Here is a 20,584-nt window from a genome sequence, read left to right as displayed (position 1 = left end):
CCATAATGACCAAGCAAAAACAGGTTTTTAGACATTTTTGCAAACGTTTTTTTTTTTTTTTACAGAAATATCACATTTACATAAGTATTCAAACCTTTTACCCTTTACTTTGTTGAAGCACCTTTGGCAGAAATTACAGCCTCTATTCTTCTTGGGTATGATGCTACAAGCTTGGCACACCTCTATTTGGGGGAGTTGAAAAACATCCCAACATCATGATGCTGCCACCAACATGCATCACCGTAGGGATGGTGCCAGGTTTCAATCTAGGTTTCATCAGACCGGAGAATCTGGTTTCTCATGGTCTGAGAGTCCTTTAGATGCCATTTGGTAATCAAAAAACAGGCTGTTATGTATCTTTTACTGAGGAGTGGCTTCCGTCTGGCCACTCTGCCATAAAGGCCTGATTGGTGGAGTGCTGCAGAGATGGTTGTTCTTCTGGAAGGTTCTCCCGTCTCCACAGAGTAACTCTGGAGCTTATGTAAATAAGGTATTTCTGTCAAAAATTGTGCACAATTTTGCACAATTTGTTGCTGTGTGCAGATTGATGAGGGAAAAAAGTAGTTGAATCCATTTTAGAATAAGGCTGGAAGGTAACAAAATGTGGAAAAAGGGAAGAGGTCTGGATACTTTCCGAATGCGTTGTGTTGACTTCACTATGCATGCTTAACAATTCTGACCTTATCGTGTATGGATTAGACTGCAATCTAATTGGCAAACACTTCTCAATGTGATCATCTTTCCAGTATGCTCTGAGTGATCCACTGTGCTGTATTGATATCATGTGCTGTATTATAAATAATCCAATCAACAGCAGTTGATACAATGACACTTATAGCTACCACCTGAAATCTGACTGACAGGACATGTCTGCATGTTCATGAAAAGGATATGCTTTGTCTGTCGTGTTTCGCAGGCCTAAAGCATGTTTCTATTGAGCAGCAACAACAAACAGCAGCATGTCTGGTGTCCTTGCCCGCTGCAGTGGGAGTCCTCTCATGAGCCTGTCCACCTGAGTGGCTGTAAGTGTGTGTTTGTGTAGCAGGCAGCGTTAACACACACGTACACGTACACACACACACACACACACACACACACACACACACACACGCACACACGCACACACGCACACACACACACACACACACACACACACACACACACACACACACACACACACACACACACACACACACACACACACACACTCCCCTAATACTGCCATTCCCTTGCACATTTACACAGCAGCAGCAGCGGGCGGCCAGCCTACCAATGCACTCGGTGAGGGGATTTGGCCAGCACCTAATCAATCAATGACAGATTACCTCGAAAGCCACTTCCACAGCCATTAAGGCAGGACAAATGCAGAAATGCAACTGAACAACTTGGAGTTTTAAGGCAACAGTGGGACTTCCTGGTTATTTGTCAAAGTCACTGCTGCTGAGCTGCATGACTGGGTGCACAGAGCGAGTGTGTGGGGCGACTCACGTAGCAGACAGAGGCAAACCAGCCAGGCGGGAGAGAGAGAGTGTGTGTGTGTGTGTGTGCCTGAATGTGTGTGTGCGTGCGTGTGTGTGTGTGTGCCAGTACATGCGCGTGTGTGTGTGTCCCTATGTGTTTGCGCCTCTAGCCGTGACTCAGTAGGCCCAGTGGCGTTTACAGTAAATCACTTTGCCTTTATTTCCAGATTTAGTAGCTTATTGTCAATAGGCTCCGTTCAATCTAAGCTCCGACCCATCAGGCTCTTAGTCTCAGTCCATAAAGGACAGCAGGCCACACACCAGCAGAGACACACAGGCCTTTCAGCCTGCCTACTCAGTCTATTTCCTTTCTGATTCTCTGAACATTAGGCATTATGGAACAGTGACTGAGTTTCATTGTAAATACTCTCATTTTTCTCCCTTAGGCTTTCATTGCTTTTGAGGGTGTTATATTTATATCAGTGTTCTCTATTCACTGGGGCTTTCTATGCAATGTAACTGTACTTGATAAGAGACGCCAACACAATCTTATTTCACATAGGTTCTATTACCAAGGGAACGTGTTGTGTTGCACATGTATTGTAGGGAATTTAGAAAGGAGAGATTTGTATGTTAGATTTCAGCTTCCTTCAAATTGTACTTGACATCTTTGTCTGTTAATAAATATTGCAGGTTAAATGTTTGCATAATGATTTATAAGCGAGGAGTACAATTATATCTGTGATTTGAGGATTATAGACATCAAGGAAGGAAAATAGATTTGTATTCTTAATGTATGTAAAACACATTCTCTCAATTTAAATGTTTGATCTGTGTGACAGTTGATAAAAGTACTTTGCCTTTATACAAAGCTACTTGTTTTGTTTTTAAGGACGAGACGCATCTCAAATTAAGCTTTTTAAGATGTTTTTGGATCCGGCACTTCAGTGGCCTACTAAATAATGCATATTCCAATCATAATGTGACACCAGACAATGTTTTTCTTTTCATTTTCATGATGACTGGAAAAGAAAACATCTATTTTTCCTGTAATTGCTGTAAAGCAAAAGTACAGCTTGTGGTCTTGAAGTGATGAAGGGGGACATCAAAGTCCTCGGACGGAGGGGCTGTAATCCAGACAGTCACGTGACTAGGAACCCCTTCTCTAAACCCTGTGAGTGTAGGGAAGGAAAAACGTTGTCAACGTCGAGGGTGTGTATGTGTGCGTGCGTCACCACATGTCACATGCATGTGTGTGTCTACAGTGTGTGTGTGTGTGTGTGTGTGTGTGTGTGTGTGTGTGTGTGTGTGTGTGTGTGTGTGTGTGTGTGTGTGTGTGTGTGTGTGTGTGTGTGTGTGTGTGTGTGTGTGTGGTAGGATGGAAACGAGGAGGGTGGAGTGAACATCTACTGTGGGTTTAGCATCACTGTACACCCCCTCCTATTCAATTAAGAGCTAAAGCTCATTAGTGGTAGCACCACATCATTACCTCTGAAATGGTTAATGACTTCAAATCTATTTAGATTAATGTAGCAGTTAAATCACGGCTAGGCCTGCTCAAATTCAACAAGGCCATGCTTACACATACAGTATTCACACACACACACACACACACACACACACACGCACGCACGCACCCACGCACACACACACACACAGTCTATCTAGCCTATCCATTACTCTTAGCAAATAATATTGGTGGTGGCGGACTGAGCTCTCTTGCAAATTCACTTTCAAATTGGACTTGTGGTTAATTTGAAAACTAAATCCGAATGATAGATGACTTTGGGGGATTCGTACACTAGGTGGTATTTTACAGATTAGTGTCAAATATTTCATGCTACCGTTGAATATTCAGTGTCACCTGAATTGCTGTCTTTACTGCAATTTGCAAATTAGATGCAAATATTCTGCCTACCACAGGAGGGTAATTTATGTGTGGAGCCTACACAGTACTTTCTACATCAAGTCTGAAATAATCTAGGTACTCCACCATTTCCTACAAAAAATTATAATGTGGTAGATCCAACAGAAAGGGACAAAAATATTACAGAAATAGAGAGGAACCAACAAAATTCTGAAGAAATTCGGAGTGTATGTGACGTGTGGATATTATACGGGAAGAAAAGGAGACGTCAAATAATTCCATTTGTCCTGCCTGCTGACACAAGGACAAAAGGCCGGACACAAGGTGTGTGTATCCTTGCGTGCATGTTTGCATGTGTGTGTGTGTGTGTGTGTGTGTGTGTGTGTGTGTGTGTGTGTGTGTGTGTGTGTGTGTGTGTGTGTGTGTGTGCGCTGCATGTGCATGCATGTGTTTGTGTATATTTGTGTGTACGCATGTGTGTTTGTATATGTGTGCATTTGTGTGGGTGTGAGTGTGTGTTTACACACCCATGGCACCATCAAGAATCACAGCAAGGCTGTATCTCAGAATGACCTCCAAGCCAGTCAGCAGCTGTGTGGACCTCACAGCCACGTAGGTACACCATCCCAGTGGCTGGCACACACAAAGGCGAGCCAAAACCCCCTCCATTCTCAGCCCCCAAACCCTCCTACTGATTCAACCCTCTGTCTCTGTTGCATCACTTTCTATCACCACAGCAGTACCACTCCTAGTAGTGTGACTCACATTCAGCTGTGGTCTCCTATCAGCCGCAGTCCAGTTTAGAGTCCGGATTTCAACAGAATGGGGAGGGGGAAATTCTCTCAATCTGTCAAATACTTTTTTTTGCAACAAAATAAAGGTGAGATTTACTCAACATGTGGACAAAACATGCAAATACGGTGAGTGCACAAAACATTAGGAACATCTACCTAATATTGAGTTGCACCTTCCCTTCTGCCCTCAGAACAGACTCAGTTCATCGGGACATACAAAGGTGTGGAAAGCGTTCCACAGGGATGCTGGCCCATGTTGACTCCAATGCTTCCCACAGTTGTGGCAAGTTGGTTGGATGTCCTTTGGGTGATGGACCATTCTTGAAACACACGTGAAACTGTTGAGCTTGAAAAATCCAGCAGCGTTACAGTTCTTGACACACTCAAACCTGTGTGCCTGGCACCTACTACCATACCCCATTCAAAGGCACTTATATATTTTGACTTGCCCATTCAACCTCTGAATGGCAAACATACACACTCCATGTCTCAATTGTCTCAAGGCTTAAAGATAATTTTTTACCTGTCTCCTCCCCTTCAGCTACACTGATTGAAGTGGATTTAACAGGTGACATTAATAAGGGATCATAGCTTTCACCTGGATTCACCTGGTCAGTCTATGTCATGGAAGAGCAGGTGTTCTTAATGTTTTGTACACTCTGTACATATCTGCTTGTCTGCTTGTCTGTCGGTCTGTTGGTCTATCTGTCTGCTTGTCTGTCTGCTTGTCTGTCTGTTGGTCTGTCTGTTGGTCTGTCTGTCTATCTGTCTGTCTAACTGTCTGTCTGTTGGTCTGTCTCACTGTCTGGAGGTGTACCTGGGGACCACAAGGTGGTAGACCTACATTGGAACCTGTTTTGGGAGGTGTGATGGGAACTGGAGCACTGGGATTTGGAATAGCTCCATGCTGAACTGATGATGTCCAAACCAGAGGTCCCCGTAAAAGGCCAGTGAAACCCTACAGTATAGAGCCGGCCCTAGCCAGTCAGTCAGCCAGCCAGGCCATGTGTGATCAGGGGTTAAATTGAAAGGGAACAGAGTGGAACAGATGGGAGCATACAGTGAGAATTGAAGTGATTCTCTGTTCAAAATGGTCATCGAAAGAGCAATCCCTTATGGGGACAGTTTTATAGCACTTTAAAAAAAAGAATTCCCAATTGAACCTCTTTGTGTGTCTAGGTGTGTGCGCGCTCACACATGCGCACCTGTGGACGTTTGATTGCGTTGTGCATGTGCGTGTGTGCGTGCGTGCGCGCGGGTAAGTGTAGACAATCTCAGACTTCTCACTATTTTTTTTTATTAACCTATTCCCTTTATTTCAACTGTATACAAATAAAATGCCAGTCTCTCATTAACAGGACTTTGATTGTGTAAATAAATACATGCAATCAGCCATGACTATTGGGATATTTCAATTGAGCCTTTATTTGACACACTGAACTTCATCTGACAGTTGTTCCATCTTTGATGTCTTGTTTAAATGTGATCTCCCTGCTGATGCTCTGATAGTGTGTTAACTGGGACAGTTCAGCTCTAATTAGGACTCAGATAGATAATTCGACATCGGTGCTATAATTATCATTGGGAAATACAGAACTAGGACTAGTGGAATGAGTGCGTGTGTCTGTGTGTGCGCGCGTGTGTCACACAGCAATCACACAATAGGCTACGTTCCCAGATTGTTCTCTAAATATGGGACAATGGTTATTGATTTCTTATTTGCAATTGTTTCAACAAAAATGATCAGCGCGCTATTATATATAATCCAAAGATTAAAAGTATATTTTTAGACAGATCCAATCTCGTAGCCTACAATAGTCTACTGTCGCTTTTACTTGAACACAATCACGAGCTTCTGCTTATTTCCCAATACAATGTTGCCTCGATGTCTGTTGGTATAACAAGATAATAACCTTGCATAAGTACCCCTTTACGCGGGACTTTGAATTTCTGGTCTTTACAGCTAGACGCATGCGCATTGCGAGGCATACTGGTCAGTCTCCGAAGCAGCTGTTTTAGGGTTTGAAATTCCAACATGGCAGTGGCTGTGGTCAGTGTTGCCTGCGCTAACTTGGAATGGTTTTAAATCCCACGCAGCCTCGCTTAACCCACCGCACAGTCATTCATCAGCAAGCTCTACCGTGGATCGATGTTACTCTAACCCCCGAGGTCGACCTGTCGCACATACAGGTAAGCCTTTCCAGAACTGGATTCGAGATGTCCGCAATTAAAGTAGCCGATATTAGGCGAGTCTTGCCTTAGCAGGGAACCCAAGCGCTTTATCCGTAAAGACACCACCACCCACCGAGACATAATGAATCATACGGGATTTAAGCATTCGCTGTTAAAAACAAGTTTTATTGCTTTTGCAATGCATTTATCAACGAGTTTGTTCGTTTTAGGATCGTAAAGTAGCGCATTTGCGTTTTGGATTAGTGTCACTTAAAACCGCATGGGTATGTTGTGTTCTTATGTAGGCTATCCAATTGCTATTGCTCGGTTCGAATGACAGTGCTTGTGTGTGGGGGGGTTGCTGGGCCGATATTTGAATTGTTTCAAAGTAGCCAACTTTTATACATGCATACGGTGATTACAACAAGTATCCCTATGCATCATATCGTTCGCATCAGCGGATGCAATATCACAGTCCTTGTGACACGCCGTCTATTGTTAAAGCACGAGAGTAGCCTATGCTAGAGCTTGTGTATTTTTTTATCGGGCGAGAGCGATATCGCATGGAACTTTCTCGATAACATAATAACAGCAATCAATGAGCAAATGATCTGGCGTGAACCAAGTGGGTGCACCATCATGTGATTTGCTCCCGCCTCTACAGCGCTATACGACAGCGTTGTGCTGCCAGGGTCCACTTTCCCTGTAATAGTATGCGTGTAGGTTAGATGAGTATTTAGTAGCCCTGACTAGAACGACTCACGTTAAACTGATACGTGAGAGTGGAGAGAAGTGCTTCTGATGTAAAACAACCGTTGGAATTCCTCCTCGTCCAAATTCCAATTCCAATGCTCTCCCCTCTTCTTCCCCGTTATTCGCAGCGAGACATGATCAGTAGCAGCAGCGTCTATGGTAGGTTCTTTTTGTTCCAATATTTCATTTGATTAACTGTTGTTATTTTGTATTTTTTAAAATTGTGTTTGTTTTGACCGTGCTTGTTTTCAAGCATGCGTTTTGTGTCAGTTTCTTTCAAATAATGACAGGAAATATGACTGACGTATGATGAGATATGTTGCATGCGTGCACATTGTTTGGGGAGAGTTTAGCAACGAAGGCCTCTACATGTTGATTTTTCCATGCTATCATCCTCAGGCTTGTGTCCAAATTAAAACAATTAAAAAATCACAAAAAAAAAATCATTTTGCATCATACTCTATCTAGGCCGAATTGTTGCCACTCTCGGAAAACAAATGATTACTATAGTATACATCATGGGATATTCCTGGCATCAGATGGTCGCCGTGAATGCAAACGGACCCTTGACGTTTGTCTGTGCTGCCTTTAAATGCACATAAATATGTTGCCGATATGTTTTCGGGAATTGCTGCACCCAGAACCCCTTTCACAGTAGGCTAACAGGAATGTCTCCCAGGTCCACTTGTTATGTAGGCTATATTCAGAATATATTAGTCTGCTTAAATTATGACTAATATACCGGTAAACGTGTTATACTAATCTTCAAACGTTGTCATTACGGATATAGTACTAGTAAATTAGTATAATCAAATTATTAGGAGAATAGACTGCAAGGTTAGCTTTTGTTAGTCTCAGGTGTGGCAAACAAACTGTAATGTAATCAAAATATATCAGTCATTGATCAGTAATTTGTTTTAATATAATGTTTATCTTAAACCAGAAGCCTACCCTACAAATAAGAATTATAGATAGTAATTATTTATTAACCTCATCAGAAATGGCAAACAGCAGTAATTAAGCAGCTATTAATAGCACATTAAGAGGCCATCTTTGTCACCATTAGCCCTTTATCAACATTGAACACTGAAATATGTAGCCTAGTTAGGCTATTAGACACATATTTCAAATTGATAAAAGGATATTGATATATTTTGCATCAAAACCAAAATATCCCGAATGAGCATGACAATAATTCCACTGAATATGTGAACATAGAAGATTTAGGCCTATCCCATTTCTGGACTGGCTTTGTGACGTTGATCCGTATGCGTCGTACAAACTATTATATGAGGTGTTCATTCCAAAAGGGACAAGAATGAACTTTTATGAAGCCACAAAAAAAGAATGTTTGTTGTTTAGGTAATGTAGTATAACATTCATGGCAAGCTAGGCCAGATAGAATGTTATGCACCAACTCTAATTTGTATTTCTCTGTATGTTCAAGTTAAGCTACCTAGAAATAACAAATAGGACTTAGGCCTACTTTCTTCAACATCAACATGTTGTTCATTTGTCGTGTTAATTTGTCACTATGTTTTCACTTGTTGTTTTATACGTTAGTATAGAGATGAATGTTAATATTAGCCTCTCTCTCTCTCTCTCCCCTCTCTCTCTCTCTCCCTCTCTCCCCCCTCTCTCTCTCTCTCTCTCTCTCTCTCTCTCTCTCTCTCTTTCTCTCTCTCTCTCTCTCCCTCTCTCTCTCTCTCTCCCTCTCTCCCCCTCTCTCTCTCTCTCTCTCTCTCTCTCTCCTCTCTCTCTCTTAGAAACGCATCACAGTTCGGGGTGTAGTTAGTCACATATGTTGGTTGACTATCCTTTTCCACCCCCTTACTTTACTAATTCATTCATTTCATGTAAATCCACTATATATGATAGAATAGATTTGTTTTCATTAGATTAGCCCACATAATGCAGCTTGTTATAGTGTAGGCTAATACAGCCAAGAACTTCTCTGGAATGAAGATAAAGACTGTTTCAGATCGAGATATTCCGTTGCGTTGCAAAAATGTCCCTTGCTGTAAGGCTGTTGCTTGATTCGTTCTCAAATGTATTTTGCTTGATATATACAGCACATCTGTATTCCTGTTTTCGATTCTATTACGCACATCATGGAGCCTGTTTGCAAATCCAAATATCTCAGTTTGGGCCCCTACAGCTGAGCGGTCTCTTGTCGCATAAGTCAAGGCATTAAACACGATTTATTCCTTTTTTTTTTTTTGTCAGCCCAACTATCTGTACTGATATTTACTGGATTTAATTTGGTTATTTCCTAAATAAGGAAGTTGACATTCTACGCTGTTTAGTGTAGTGATGGATAGTTGGTATGCACTGAGCAGTCCCCTAACGGTGTGTTTCTACCCGGTGGTTCTGCTGATAAATTGATAGGGTGAGGGAAGTTGTGGAGGCTACAGTCACAGAGAGTGACTTATACCCCGTGTCATTTATACTGGCTGTTGCTGATGTAATGAGAGTCGTGTGTGTGTGTGGGACGGGGGGTGGAGTGTGTGTAGGTGTGTTGGGTGTGTGTGTGCGTGTGTGTGTGTGTGTGCGTGTGTGTGTGCGTGTGTGTGTGGGGGACGGGGGTGGAGTGTGTGTAGGTGTGTTGGACGTGTGTGTGTGTGTGTGTGTGTGTGTGTGGGACGGGGGGTGGAGTGTGTGTAGGTGTGTTGGACGTGTGTGTGTGTGTGTGTGTGTGTGTGTGTGTGTGTGTGTGTGTGTGTGTGTGTGTGTGTGGGACGGGGGGTGGAGTGTGTGTAGGTGTGTTGGATGTGTGTGCGCGTGTGTGCGTGCGTGTGTGTGTGCATTCACTCTCACATGGTATTATAATGTTATAAGATCTAAACACTAAAGTTCACTATCCACTACACATCCCTACTATATTAGAAACTGAACTGACAGCACCACTGATTCCCCTCATTGTGTACGTAGTGCCTCATTTTATGTCTATGTCAGAAGCGTCGTGGTAGTCGCTCAAAGAGATAATGAAGGGGATAGTAGAGATATTAGAGAGGGTTAAAGAAAACGGTCTTCGCAAACAGAGACACTAATATACAACAGTCTCCTCTCGAGTACTTTGTTTATCTAGCTAGTGATTTTCCCTCTGACTCAGAGTGAATACAGAGAGCGGTTCGGCGTTAAGGCTAGCTGGACTATTCCCTGTGGGACTAAAGACAGGAATTAGCCTGACAGTTTCAAAACATCTGTAATGTTTACCATTAAAGAAGCCCTCTCTCTTCCAAAATGACTCCCTTGCATATACTGAACCCTGGGGAATTACTGCTGTGGAAGATGTATGTAGATGGAGTCCTTGTAATGTTAAAGAAAGAGACACTTGTCAGACGCTCTCTCTCGCAAATATCAGTGGACTTCTCTGCCGCTCCTAACAAAGGCCGGCTTCAAATGAGATCTAGGCAGGGTTGTCATCTTTTAGCAAATATGTTAAGTGTTGTCTTTTGTGCTCTCCCCGTTTCAGCGAGCGAGGAATGACCCCAAGGGAGCCTGGCTCGTGCAAATCCCTCTCCGAGTCTCTCTCTCTCTCTCTGTGTCCCCAAAAACTAGTCCCTGGACTTGTGGCAGCTGGCTATGTTGTCTTTGTGCGTGTCTCTCTGTGTGTGCTGACAACTCTCTCAGTGATCTAAGTTAGAGAGGCACACAGCGCTGGAAACGGGAGGCAGCTGTCTGTTGCTACGCTGTCTGTGAGACGGAGGAGCGTTCGTTCTGCCGCTGCAGAGATGAACGGCCGCCAATCCGTAAATCCTTGACATCCAGCCTGCCCCTCCCCGCTCCCCTCCTCCACCCCCTCCTCCTCTTACTCCTCCTCCTTCATTTCTTTTGGATCAGTCTGTCAGCTCTGGCTGTCTGTTTAGATGTTTTTTTGTGTGTGTTTGGTGTTCCTCTGACTGACAGTGTATGGGCAAAGGCATTCATTTGGAAGGTATGATAGTCCCAGAGACAAACGCCTAAATCCTTCCTCTAGCCATTTGAACAGCGATCTGTTTGTTCTTCCCCTCCCTCAGACTGTCATCATGCTGTTATCATTCTGAATGCTGACAGCCCTGTGTCTTGTGGGGGTTTAGGAGAGAAAGAGGTCTCCTGATGTACAGTATCTGGTTTAGCACAGCAATACTTTTACTGTATCTGGGCTAAGAGCAGATATACATTGCATTGCCTTCAGAAAGTATTCACACCCCTTTACTTGTTCTACCCCATAATGTCAAAGGGGAATTATGTTTTCTGTCATTTTTACAAATGAATAAAAAATGAAAAGCTGAAATGCTTTGAGTCAATAAGTATTCAACACCTTTGATATGGCAAGCCTAAATAAGTCCATGAGTAAACATGTGCTTAAGAAGTCACATAATAAAACCTAAAAAATAACCTCTTTAAGGAATACCTGGGATAGGATAAAGTAATCCTTCTAACCCCCCCCCTTAAAAGATTTAGATGCACTATTGTAAAGTGGTTGTTCCACTGGATATCATAAGGTGAATGCACCAATTTGTAAGTCGCTCTGGATAAGAGCGTCTGCTAAATGACTTAAATGTAAATGTAATGTAAAACAAGCAGACATTTGATACACACTTTGGATGTGTGTATCAATATTAGAGGTTGACCGATTAGGATTTTTCAACGCCGATACCGATTATTGGAGGACCAAAAATATATATTTGTAATAATGACAATTACAACAATACTGAATGAACAATGAACACTTTTATTTTAACTTAATATAATACATAAATAAAATCAATTTAGTCTCAAATAAATAATGAAACATGTTCAATTTGGTTTAAATAATGCAAAAACACAGTGTTGGAGAAGGAAGTAAAAGTGCAATATGTGCCATGTAAAAAAGCTAACGTTTAAGTTCCTTGCTCAGAACATGAGAACATATAAAAGCTGGTGGTTCCTTTTAACATGAGTCTTCAATATTCCCAGGTAAGAAGTTTTAGGTTGTAGTTATTATAGGAATTATAGGACTATTTCTCTCTATACCATATGTATTTCATATACCTTTGACTATTGGATGTTCTTATAGGCACTAGGTATTGCCAGCCTAATCTCGGGAGTTGATAGGCTTGAAGTCATAAACAGCGCTGTGCTTCAAGCATTGCGAAAAGCTGCTGGCAAATGGAGGAAAGTGTGGTTTGAATTAATGCTTACGAGCCTGCTGCTGCCTACCACCGCTCAGTCAGACTGCTCTATCAACTGTCAAATCATAGATTTAATTATAATATAATAAACACAGAAATACAAGCCTTAGGTCATTAATATGGTCAAATCCGGAAACTAATGTTCATTTAGAAAACAAAATGTTTATCCTTTCAGTGAAATACGGAACCGTTCTGTATTTTATCGAATGGGTGGCAACCCTAAGTCTAAAGATTGCTGTTACATTGCACAACCTTCAATTTTATGTCATAATTATGTACAATTCTGGCAAATTAATTACGGTCTTTGTTAGGAAGAAATGGGTCTTCACACAGTTTGCAACGAGCCAGGCGACCCAAACGGCTGCATATACCCTGACTCTGCTTACACTGAACGCAAGAGAAGTGACACAATTCCAGGCACCGCATTGATTATATGCAAAGCAGGACAAGCTAGTTAAACTAGTAATATCATCAACCATGTGTAGTTAACTAGTGATTATGTTAATATTGTTTTTTATAAGATAACTTTAATGCTAGCTAGCAACTTACCATGACTCCTTGCTGCCTGCACTCGCGTAACAGGTGGTCAGGCTGCCACGCAGTTTCCTCGTGGATTGCAATATAATCGGCCATAATCGGCGTCCAAAAATGGTGATTACTGATTGTTATGAAAACTTGAAATCCGCCCTAATTAATCGGCCATTCTGATTAATCAGTCGACCTCTAATCAATATACCCAGTCACTACAAAGACACAGCTGTACTTCCAAACTCAGTTGCCGGAGAGGAAGGAAACTGCTCAGGAATTTCAGCATGAGGCCAATGGTGATTTTAAAATAGTTACAGAGTTGAATGGCTGTTATAGGAGAAAACTGAGGATGGAACATTGTATTTACTCAACAACCCCAACGTAATTGACAGAGTAAAAAGAAGGAAGTGCGTGCAGAATAAAATATTCTAAAACATGCATCCTGTTTGCAATAAGGCTCTAAAGTAATGTTGCAAAAAATGTGGCAATTCATTTTTTGTGTTAATACAACACATTACATTTACATTTAAGTCATTTAGCAGACGCTCTTATCCAGAGCGACTTACAAATTGGTGCATTCACATTATGATATCCAGTGGAACAACCACTTTACAATAGTGCATCTAAATCTTTTAAGAGGGGGGGGGGGGGTTAGAAGGATTACTTTATCCTATCCTAGGTATTCCTTAAAGAGGTGGGGTTTCAGGTGTCTCCGGAAGGTGGTGATTGACTCCGCTGTCCTGGCGTCGTGAGGGAGCTTGTTCCACCATTGGGGTGCCAGAGCAGCGAACAGTTTTGACTGGGCTGAGCGGGAACTGTGCTTCCTCAGAGGTAGGGAGGCGAGCAGGCCAGAGGTGGATGAACGCAGTGCCCTTGTTTGGGTGTAGGGCCTGATCAGAGCCTGAAGGTACGGAGGTGCCGTTCCCCTCACAGCTGAGTACACTCCATATTTTCAAGCATAGTGGTTGCTGCATCATGTCATTCGTATGCTTGTAATCGTTAAGGACTGGGGAGTTTTTCAGGATAAAAAATAAAAGGAATGGAGCTAAACACAGGCAAAATCCTAGAGGATAAACTGGTTCAGTCTGCTTTCCACCAGACATTGAGAGATGAATTCACCTTTCAGAAGGACAATAACCTAAAACTCAAGGCCAAATCTACACTGGAGTTGCTTACCAAGATAACAGTGGATATTCCTGAGTGCCCAAGTTACAGTTCTGACTTAAATCTACTTGACAATCAATGGCAAGACCTAAACATGGTTGTCTAGCAATGACCAACAACCAATTTGACAGAGCTTGAATAATTTTGAAAAGAATAATGGGCAAATGCTGCACAATCCAGGTGTGCAACGCTCTTAGACTTAACTATAAAGATTCACAACTGTAATCTTTGCAGGTGCTTCTACAAAACATTGACTCAGGGGTGTGAATACTTATGTAAATCAGACATTTCTGTATTTAATTTTCAATACATTTGCAAAAAATGTCTAAAAACATGTTTTCACTTTGTCATTATGGGGTATTGTGTATAAATGAAAATAAATAAATGTAATACATTTTGAATTCAGGCTGTTACACAACAGAATGTGGAATAAGTCAAGAGGTATGAATACTTTCTGAAGGCACAGTACTTTAGGTATCACCATATACCCAGTAATAAGGGGAGGGATGTATTTTTTGTATGTATGTATGTATGTATGTATGTATGTATGTATGTATGTATGTATGTATGTATGTTTTCATTATGGTGACGATAGTCAGCACTTTGTATTCATTTAGTATTTTGAGTATGGTATTTTGAGTGGGCCCCATTATTGTAAAATCTATTATTATTCATTTTAACGTAAAATACATTCAACATGTTCGCATAGTGGTGGATCCATTACAAGTGGGTTTCAGGGACTTTTTTTTCTGACGTTGTAATTGTGTATGGTGCAGAAAGACAAGTGTGAGAGCTCAGGTGTGTGTTGAGATTTGTGGTCGTAAATTAGTGGACAAGTAAAGGAATCAGTGTGTGGCCTGGAAGGGGAAGCAGTGTCAGACAACAGTCCACTAGTGACCATATACCGTTTAAAACACTTTACCCATCATGCAACTATACCCATCTGTGAACACTGAGACAGAGAGCACACATCTCGGGAACATCGCACTGTTTCTTCATCCGGAGTTCAGCGAAATTCACCTTGGTGTGAATACAGGAATTAAAATAATATCTTCCCTGTGCATGGCAAGTGCTCAAAGTGTTTGAAGTTCCCCTGTTTTTTTATGTAATGCTCAATTTTCATAGGTTTAATCAAATCGAAGCTATGGATTTTTTCCCCTCTCTTTTTTTCACTGCCCATTTGGAATTTTAATCAGTCATTTCTCACCCCGCGTGGCTCTCTCCTGCTCAATCTCTCCATACTACCCATGGCTAAGATTCTCTCTTAGATATTAACACATTCTACCGAGATGATGGGAAAAGTTAAATATGCTAAAGACTTATTAAAGCTAACGTCCTGCTACCGGATATTCGGCTTCGTTAGATCCACAATAGACCACGGCTTATCCTGTACATTGTATTTTCAAATGAGACCTGCAATTCTAATTAAGTTATTGATATGGACATCTGAGTTAAACGGTGCATTGATATGCGAAGCGGCCTCGCGTTCATTTGCCTGATGAGGGAACCAGTTATTAAACGATGACTGCTTTTTTCAGGGCTGCTGGGGGGGAGAGAAAAAGACAGCAGCAGAGAGAGCGAGAGAGGGAATTGAGTCATCTCTCATCTCTCTTCTGCCTGTGATCTGATCCTATATCTTACTCTGTGCGTCTCGGCTGGTGTACAGCTTGATTAGGCAGACGATCATTGGAGAATCGCGCAATCTCTCTCTCTTTCTCTTGTCAGCCACGGTCAAGTAAGTCCCTGTCTGGCATTTTCATTCACCCAGCCCCTCTCTCCGCAGAGCTGTGTATATGTGTGTGTGTGTGTGTGTGTGTGTGTGTGTGTGTGTGTCTGACAGCTTGGCAGGCTGCCAGGGGGTGGCACAAAGGACCTTGAGTGGCTGGGCTGGGTGTGTTGTGTGTGTGTGTGTGTGTGCGGCACGGCCAGCACGGCAGCCTGTGGCCTGTCTCCGGGAGGGAAGGGTGAGAATCAGACAGGGAGGACGGAGGAGAAAAGGGTTTTGTAAAGTGCCGCGTCCAGCAGAAGCGTGTGCATAATCAGGTTGATCTGCGGGGGACCTGTGGAGAAGGGTGTGTGTCTGTGTGTGGCAATGTGTATGCAAGCATGTTTGTATCTTTGTGGGTGTGCATGCCTATTTGTGTGTTAGAGTCTCTATCAGGTTTTGTGTGTTTTGTGTCGGGTGAAGGGTTTGGCTGCATGGATAATGTAGGATGGTACTGTATGCGCTGGGTAATGAGATGCAGCTCCGAGCTCCTCAACCTGGTTTCATACATTATCCATACCGGCAGATACACGTGTGGTTTTGACTTTTGAGTGGGTGTGCGTCAGTCATGGGAGTTGTTTTGCGTCAAAGAGGGCAGAATCTTTTTTTTTAAGACACCCGATTCAATTGCTTCCATTATTTTAAAAAGGTTTTGTTCGACGTGTAGGAAATATATCCTCTTATACTTTTAACTCACCACTCGCTTGTTTTAGTCTTATTAGATAGAAAACATGCAAAAATCCGTGTGTGTTCTTCTTGTATGTGTTTCTGTTCTTAGAGTGTGTATGGCAAAAGAACCTCATCACATTTAGACAGTGTTGAATTGAGAGACTTGGCCAACTTCCATCCTCCACCCGGTCGACACATTAATCCTGTTCTCCACACTCCTCTGGGCCAATGAGAACCCTGGGGGGTCTCAATGACATGATTACTAATGTGTGCTTTGGAAAAAAGACTGCCATTGTGTTCTGCAAAGCTCATAAACCACTGTATGATTTGTCCATTGTTGTCAAATCACTTTGCTTTCGCCAGGAACTAGGCATTTCACTGAAGGCTTAATGCTTTTGAAACCATCAGCGACGTATTCGAGTTCATCTTTTGTTACTTTGGCCGGGAAACTGCCAAGAGCGCTACTCTGAATATTGTTGTCAGGAAAGAAAAGGGGGGTTTTTCCAGAAGAGTCCATTGAGCAGACTGAATGGACCATTCATATTTAAGAAGAATTACCCAGACGCCATATTGTTGGCGCAACAAGGCTAAACGCTCTCCAACAAGGGCGACATTGTGGGTATTTTGGCGAGGTGTGAAAGTGTAGAAAGCATGGGTCCTTAAAAAAGTTTTAAAAAGAACTGCGGTGGGCCGTATGAACGGAATAAAATCATTTTTGCAATATGAAAAGGGGTGTGAGTATTTTTAAAGTGGTAGTGGATAGGACTGGTAATTGGCAGGGACCTCACGGTACAAAATTATCACCATACTTAGGTGTCGATACAATATGGATTGTGATTCTCACGATTCTATATGTATTGCGATTCGAAGATGGAAAGAGACGGAGAACAAGCTATAAAGGACCTTTTTTTTTTAGTGCAGGTACAGCCAAATAATATTGCAATATTGTCAAAACGATACGACACGGAATATCGTCCAAAATAATATCCCGATATCTACAGTAACTATCGATTTTTTTCCCCCCATCACTAACTGGTAACTGTAGATTTATCTTAGGGTCAAACATATTTGTCATTTTAGAGATGGCTAGAGGTGATCGTTTTATGGTTGATCTTCAAAGCACCACATTCAATTCACAATGTATTGTTACGTAAGCAAAGGTTCACTTACTGTTCGCTGCTCCAGAATGGGTTTTATTGAAGCTAGTGATACAGCAACATTTTAACTGACCCATATTTGTCCTGTGCCAATGTCAGTTATCCCTCTCTTTTCATGAATTTTACAATGTAACCCAGATATTTGCTACAGAACACCTTCCCCCAGCACTCTCCACTGATAATTCTAATAGCAGAATATTCTTAACAACCTTTAGAAGGTACTACCCAGCTAACACATTTTGGTTCCAAGAACGTTGTAGGAAAACCAAAGGAGAACCTTTAGGGAATGTTACGGGAATATTCTGTGCTAGCTGGGTACAGTACCACACCTTTGAATTTGTTCTGTAAGCACTAGAATCCCTGCTCCCTTGGAAGGCAGTCCAGTCCCGTTTACAGTACGCTATTAGCTCGCTAGGCTATAGGCCTTAGCATAATGTCATCTAGTCTAGGGCCTCTATGTCACCCTGGCCATGCATTCACCCGGGTATTAATCACCACTGTGGATCTGCGTCTTAGAGGATTATCAAATTTATTGTTTGGCTGCCCGGTACTGTAATGGGTGTTTAATTACTCAATAAAAGCGCTTTTATGGATTCCAGTCCTCCCGTGTATCGAGCAAATGGTATTGATCTGGCTCTCCGCTGCAACATGATCGCCTGTGAAGGAGAATCAGAGCCGCCCGCCCGCCTGCCAATGGGCCTGCTCGTTCATTAGTAGCACATTACATACTGGGTTGGTTCAGACATAACATTGGTAAGATCAGGGTCGAGACAAGACAAACCGTTAGCTTCTGTACCTTAAACGTGTAGATTTCCTGATATTACACATTCGTCATAAGGTAGCCTGATTTCAATAGAATCATTATCAATATGGCTATGTGGTGTTCTGTTAGCACAATTAAGACTCTCTCCGTTGACTTGCTACGGCCTAGCTGAGATAGAGTTCAACTCTGAGACGTCTACCTGCTAAACGGCTTGTTTCTGTAATCTGTATGCCCATTGTGGTCTCCCAGGCACGACGCTCATCACGCCGTATTTCTCCAGCCCTCCCCCTAGCGATTACAGGGGTGTGAAATCATCCTAACATGAGGGAAAATGCACGTGTATTAGGAGATTATAGTAGTTGAGTGCTATCTTTAAGTAGGTATTTAATTGTGTGTGCGTGCATACGCACGTGCGTGATATGACAGTACCGAATATCTGTTTTGCGATCTCTTGATTTTTAGGCCACACCTGAATAACTCGATAAAGACTACATCTAATCCTTAATACTGTAATTTGGTATTCACCGGTGAAATCATTGGAGAGTAAGCTTATAGGTCACCTAAGGCAAATCAATCTTAGTCTCTCTAATATCTTCAAGCATTTCAAGTGAATGTTTCCCCACTTAACAGTGAGACAGAGGAGTCAGTGTGGAGATGTTAGTGAAAAAACTGGGTAGCGTGGGGGGAGACGGACCTCGACAGACCATAATAGCAGCATTGTCCAATATGGACTACAGTGCCTTTGTAGATAAAGGGATTTTCATGGCGATTCACTTGAACACAGACATGAGCGAAATGTGCTCGGACTGTGGATAATATGAAATTGTCCTCACCTCTCGCAACTATAGTTGAAGTCCTGTTTACTGTGCTGCTGGTCAGGGAGAGATCTTTTGCGGTTGTATTTAACAGATATTAGATTTAGAGCTTAGTGTCTGTGTACGGCCACATCGATCATCAACCACACTCCATCACTTGTAAATAACCTGAGATGATCATTACTTCAGTCCCGGGGTCGTTGTTTTCCACCATTTTCACATTGAGGACCACAAAAAATCTTTCAGACTGTCAAATATCCCTAGCTTCCATTAAATATCATATAGATTGCTATATGGTTAGCAGTCAAATCATTATTTTGATTAAAAGAAAAAGGAGGCTCAGTTGACGTTGAATGGGTTCCTACATACTTGTGTGCACTTGCATTCGTCTATGTCTGATTAATGTACATGAGCAATCTGTAAACATAAAGATATGCATATTCCCTCCCCTTTTACCCTCATGTACCCTCCCAGTACCACCTCTGTGGTCAGAGTGAGTGTTGGAGAAGACTATTCATTCCGTGCTGAACCAGTGAACTAAGTAATCTGAATGTGCAAGAGGGACAGGCCTATTGGTTTACAAATCAATTGGCTGCATGTCCATGCCATTAGGTTGACATGTTACGGATGCAGTAAGAAGTGGTCGTAGAGGCAGGCTGTGGTTTGTTCCCCTGCTCCCCTGGACTTAGTCAGCTACTAGACTCGCTTATCTCTTTTTCCATTCATTCTCTCTGCCTTTTCTTCGCTCCACCACTGTTTGGCTATTCTCAGTGGATGAGTGCTTCAGGGGATATTGCTTACGGGAAAGTGTTTGTGTGTGTGGTGTGTGTGTGTGTGTGTGGAGAGAGGAGATATTTTGGCCAATGAACCCTTGTTTAGCTCCATCCTCGAGCTCTGCTTTCTTGGAGTGAGTAAGTGCTCCCCAGGGAGAGAGGGCTGTAGTTTACCCAGGCTTAATGCACACACACACACACACACACACACACACACACACACACACACACACACACACACACACACACACACACACACACACACACACACACACACACATACACACATACACACACACACACACACACACACACACACTGGCTCAGTGATGTGTGGTGCTGTGGGATAGAAAACAAAAGTAATCGTAACAGATTCCCATGTTGGACACGGACTCATAGCCTCATTTTACTTGGCTGAAGTCAATTTAGGAATATGTTTGAATAGCTAATTTAATACACAGTTCAAAATTGCCCCCGCCCCTATAATAAGGCCCGTAAAAAAATGTTATATGTAATTCACTACAGGTTCCTGTGTGAGCTAGTCTAGCTGGGCTAGGATGTTGTAATTCACTACAGGTTGTCATGTACAAATCTTCCCAGCGTGAAATAGTTCCCAATCGTTCTGATTGTGAAGTCAAGTTGTAAACATTTTCACAGCAGTCAATAATTGCACGCGCATCTGTGTGGGTGGCTGAGATCGTGCATATGTTTCTCTCACACCTCCTCGCGCTTGATTTAGCTAGCTAAC

At 42.3% G+C, this 20,584-nt stretch overlaps 1 protein-coding gene across 3 annotated transcripts in view; it reads left to right on the top strand.

Annotated features, from left to right (window-relative positions):
• Positions 1-6,114: 6,114 nt before the first annotated feature.
• LOC115196102 (fidgetin-like) overlaps positions 6,115-20,584 on the top strand; it is a 35,013-nt gene continuing 20,543 nt past the window's right edge. The window contains exons 1-3 of one of the 3 annotated variants that reach the window (XM_029756662.1): positions 6,301-6,311; positions 7,175-7,205; positions 8,813-8,849. In XM_029756662.1, coding sequence (XP_029612522.1) covers positions 7,203-7,205; positions 8,813-8,849 — 40 coding nt within the window. In that variant the 5' untranslated portion in view covers positions 6,301-6,311; positions 7,175-7,202. Of the gene's footprint in view, positions 6,312-7,174; positions 7,206-8,812; positions 8,850-20,584 lie in introns of all 3 variants that reach the window. The other 2 variants (XM_029756661.1, XM_029756664.1) reach the window with 2 other exon arrangements.

The sequence above is a fragment of the Salmo trutta genome, chromosome 6, assembly GCF_901001165.1.
Source record: "Salmo trutta chromosome 6, fSalTru1.1, whole genome shotgun sequence".
NCBI lineage: Eukaryota > Metazoa > Chordata > Actinopteri > Salmoniformes > Salmonidae > Salmo > Salmo trutta.
The sequence above is the reverse complement of the archived record's forward strand: the minus strand, read 5'-3'. Positions and strand labels throughout refer to the sequence as shown.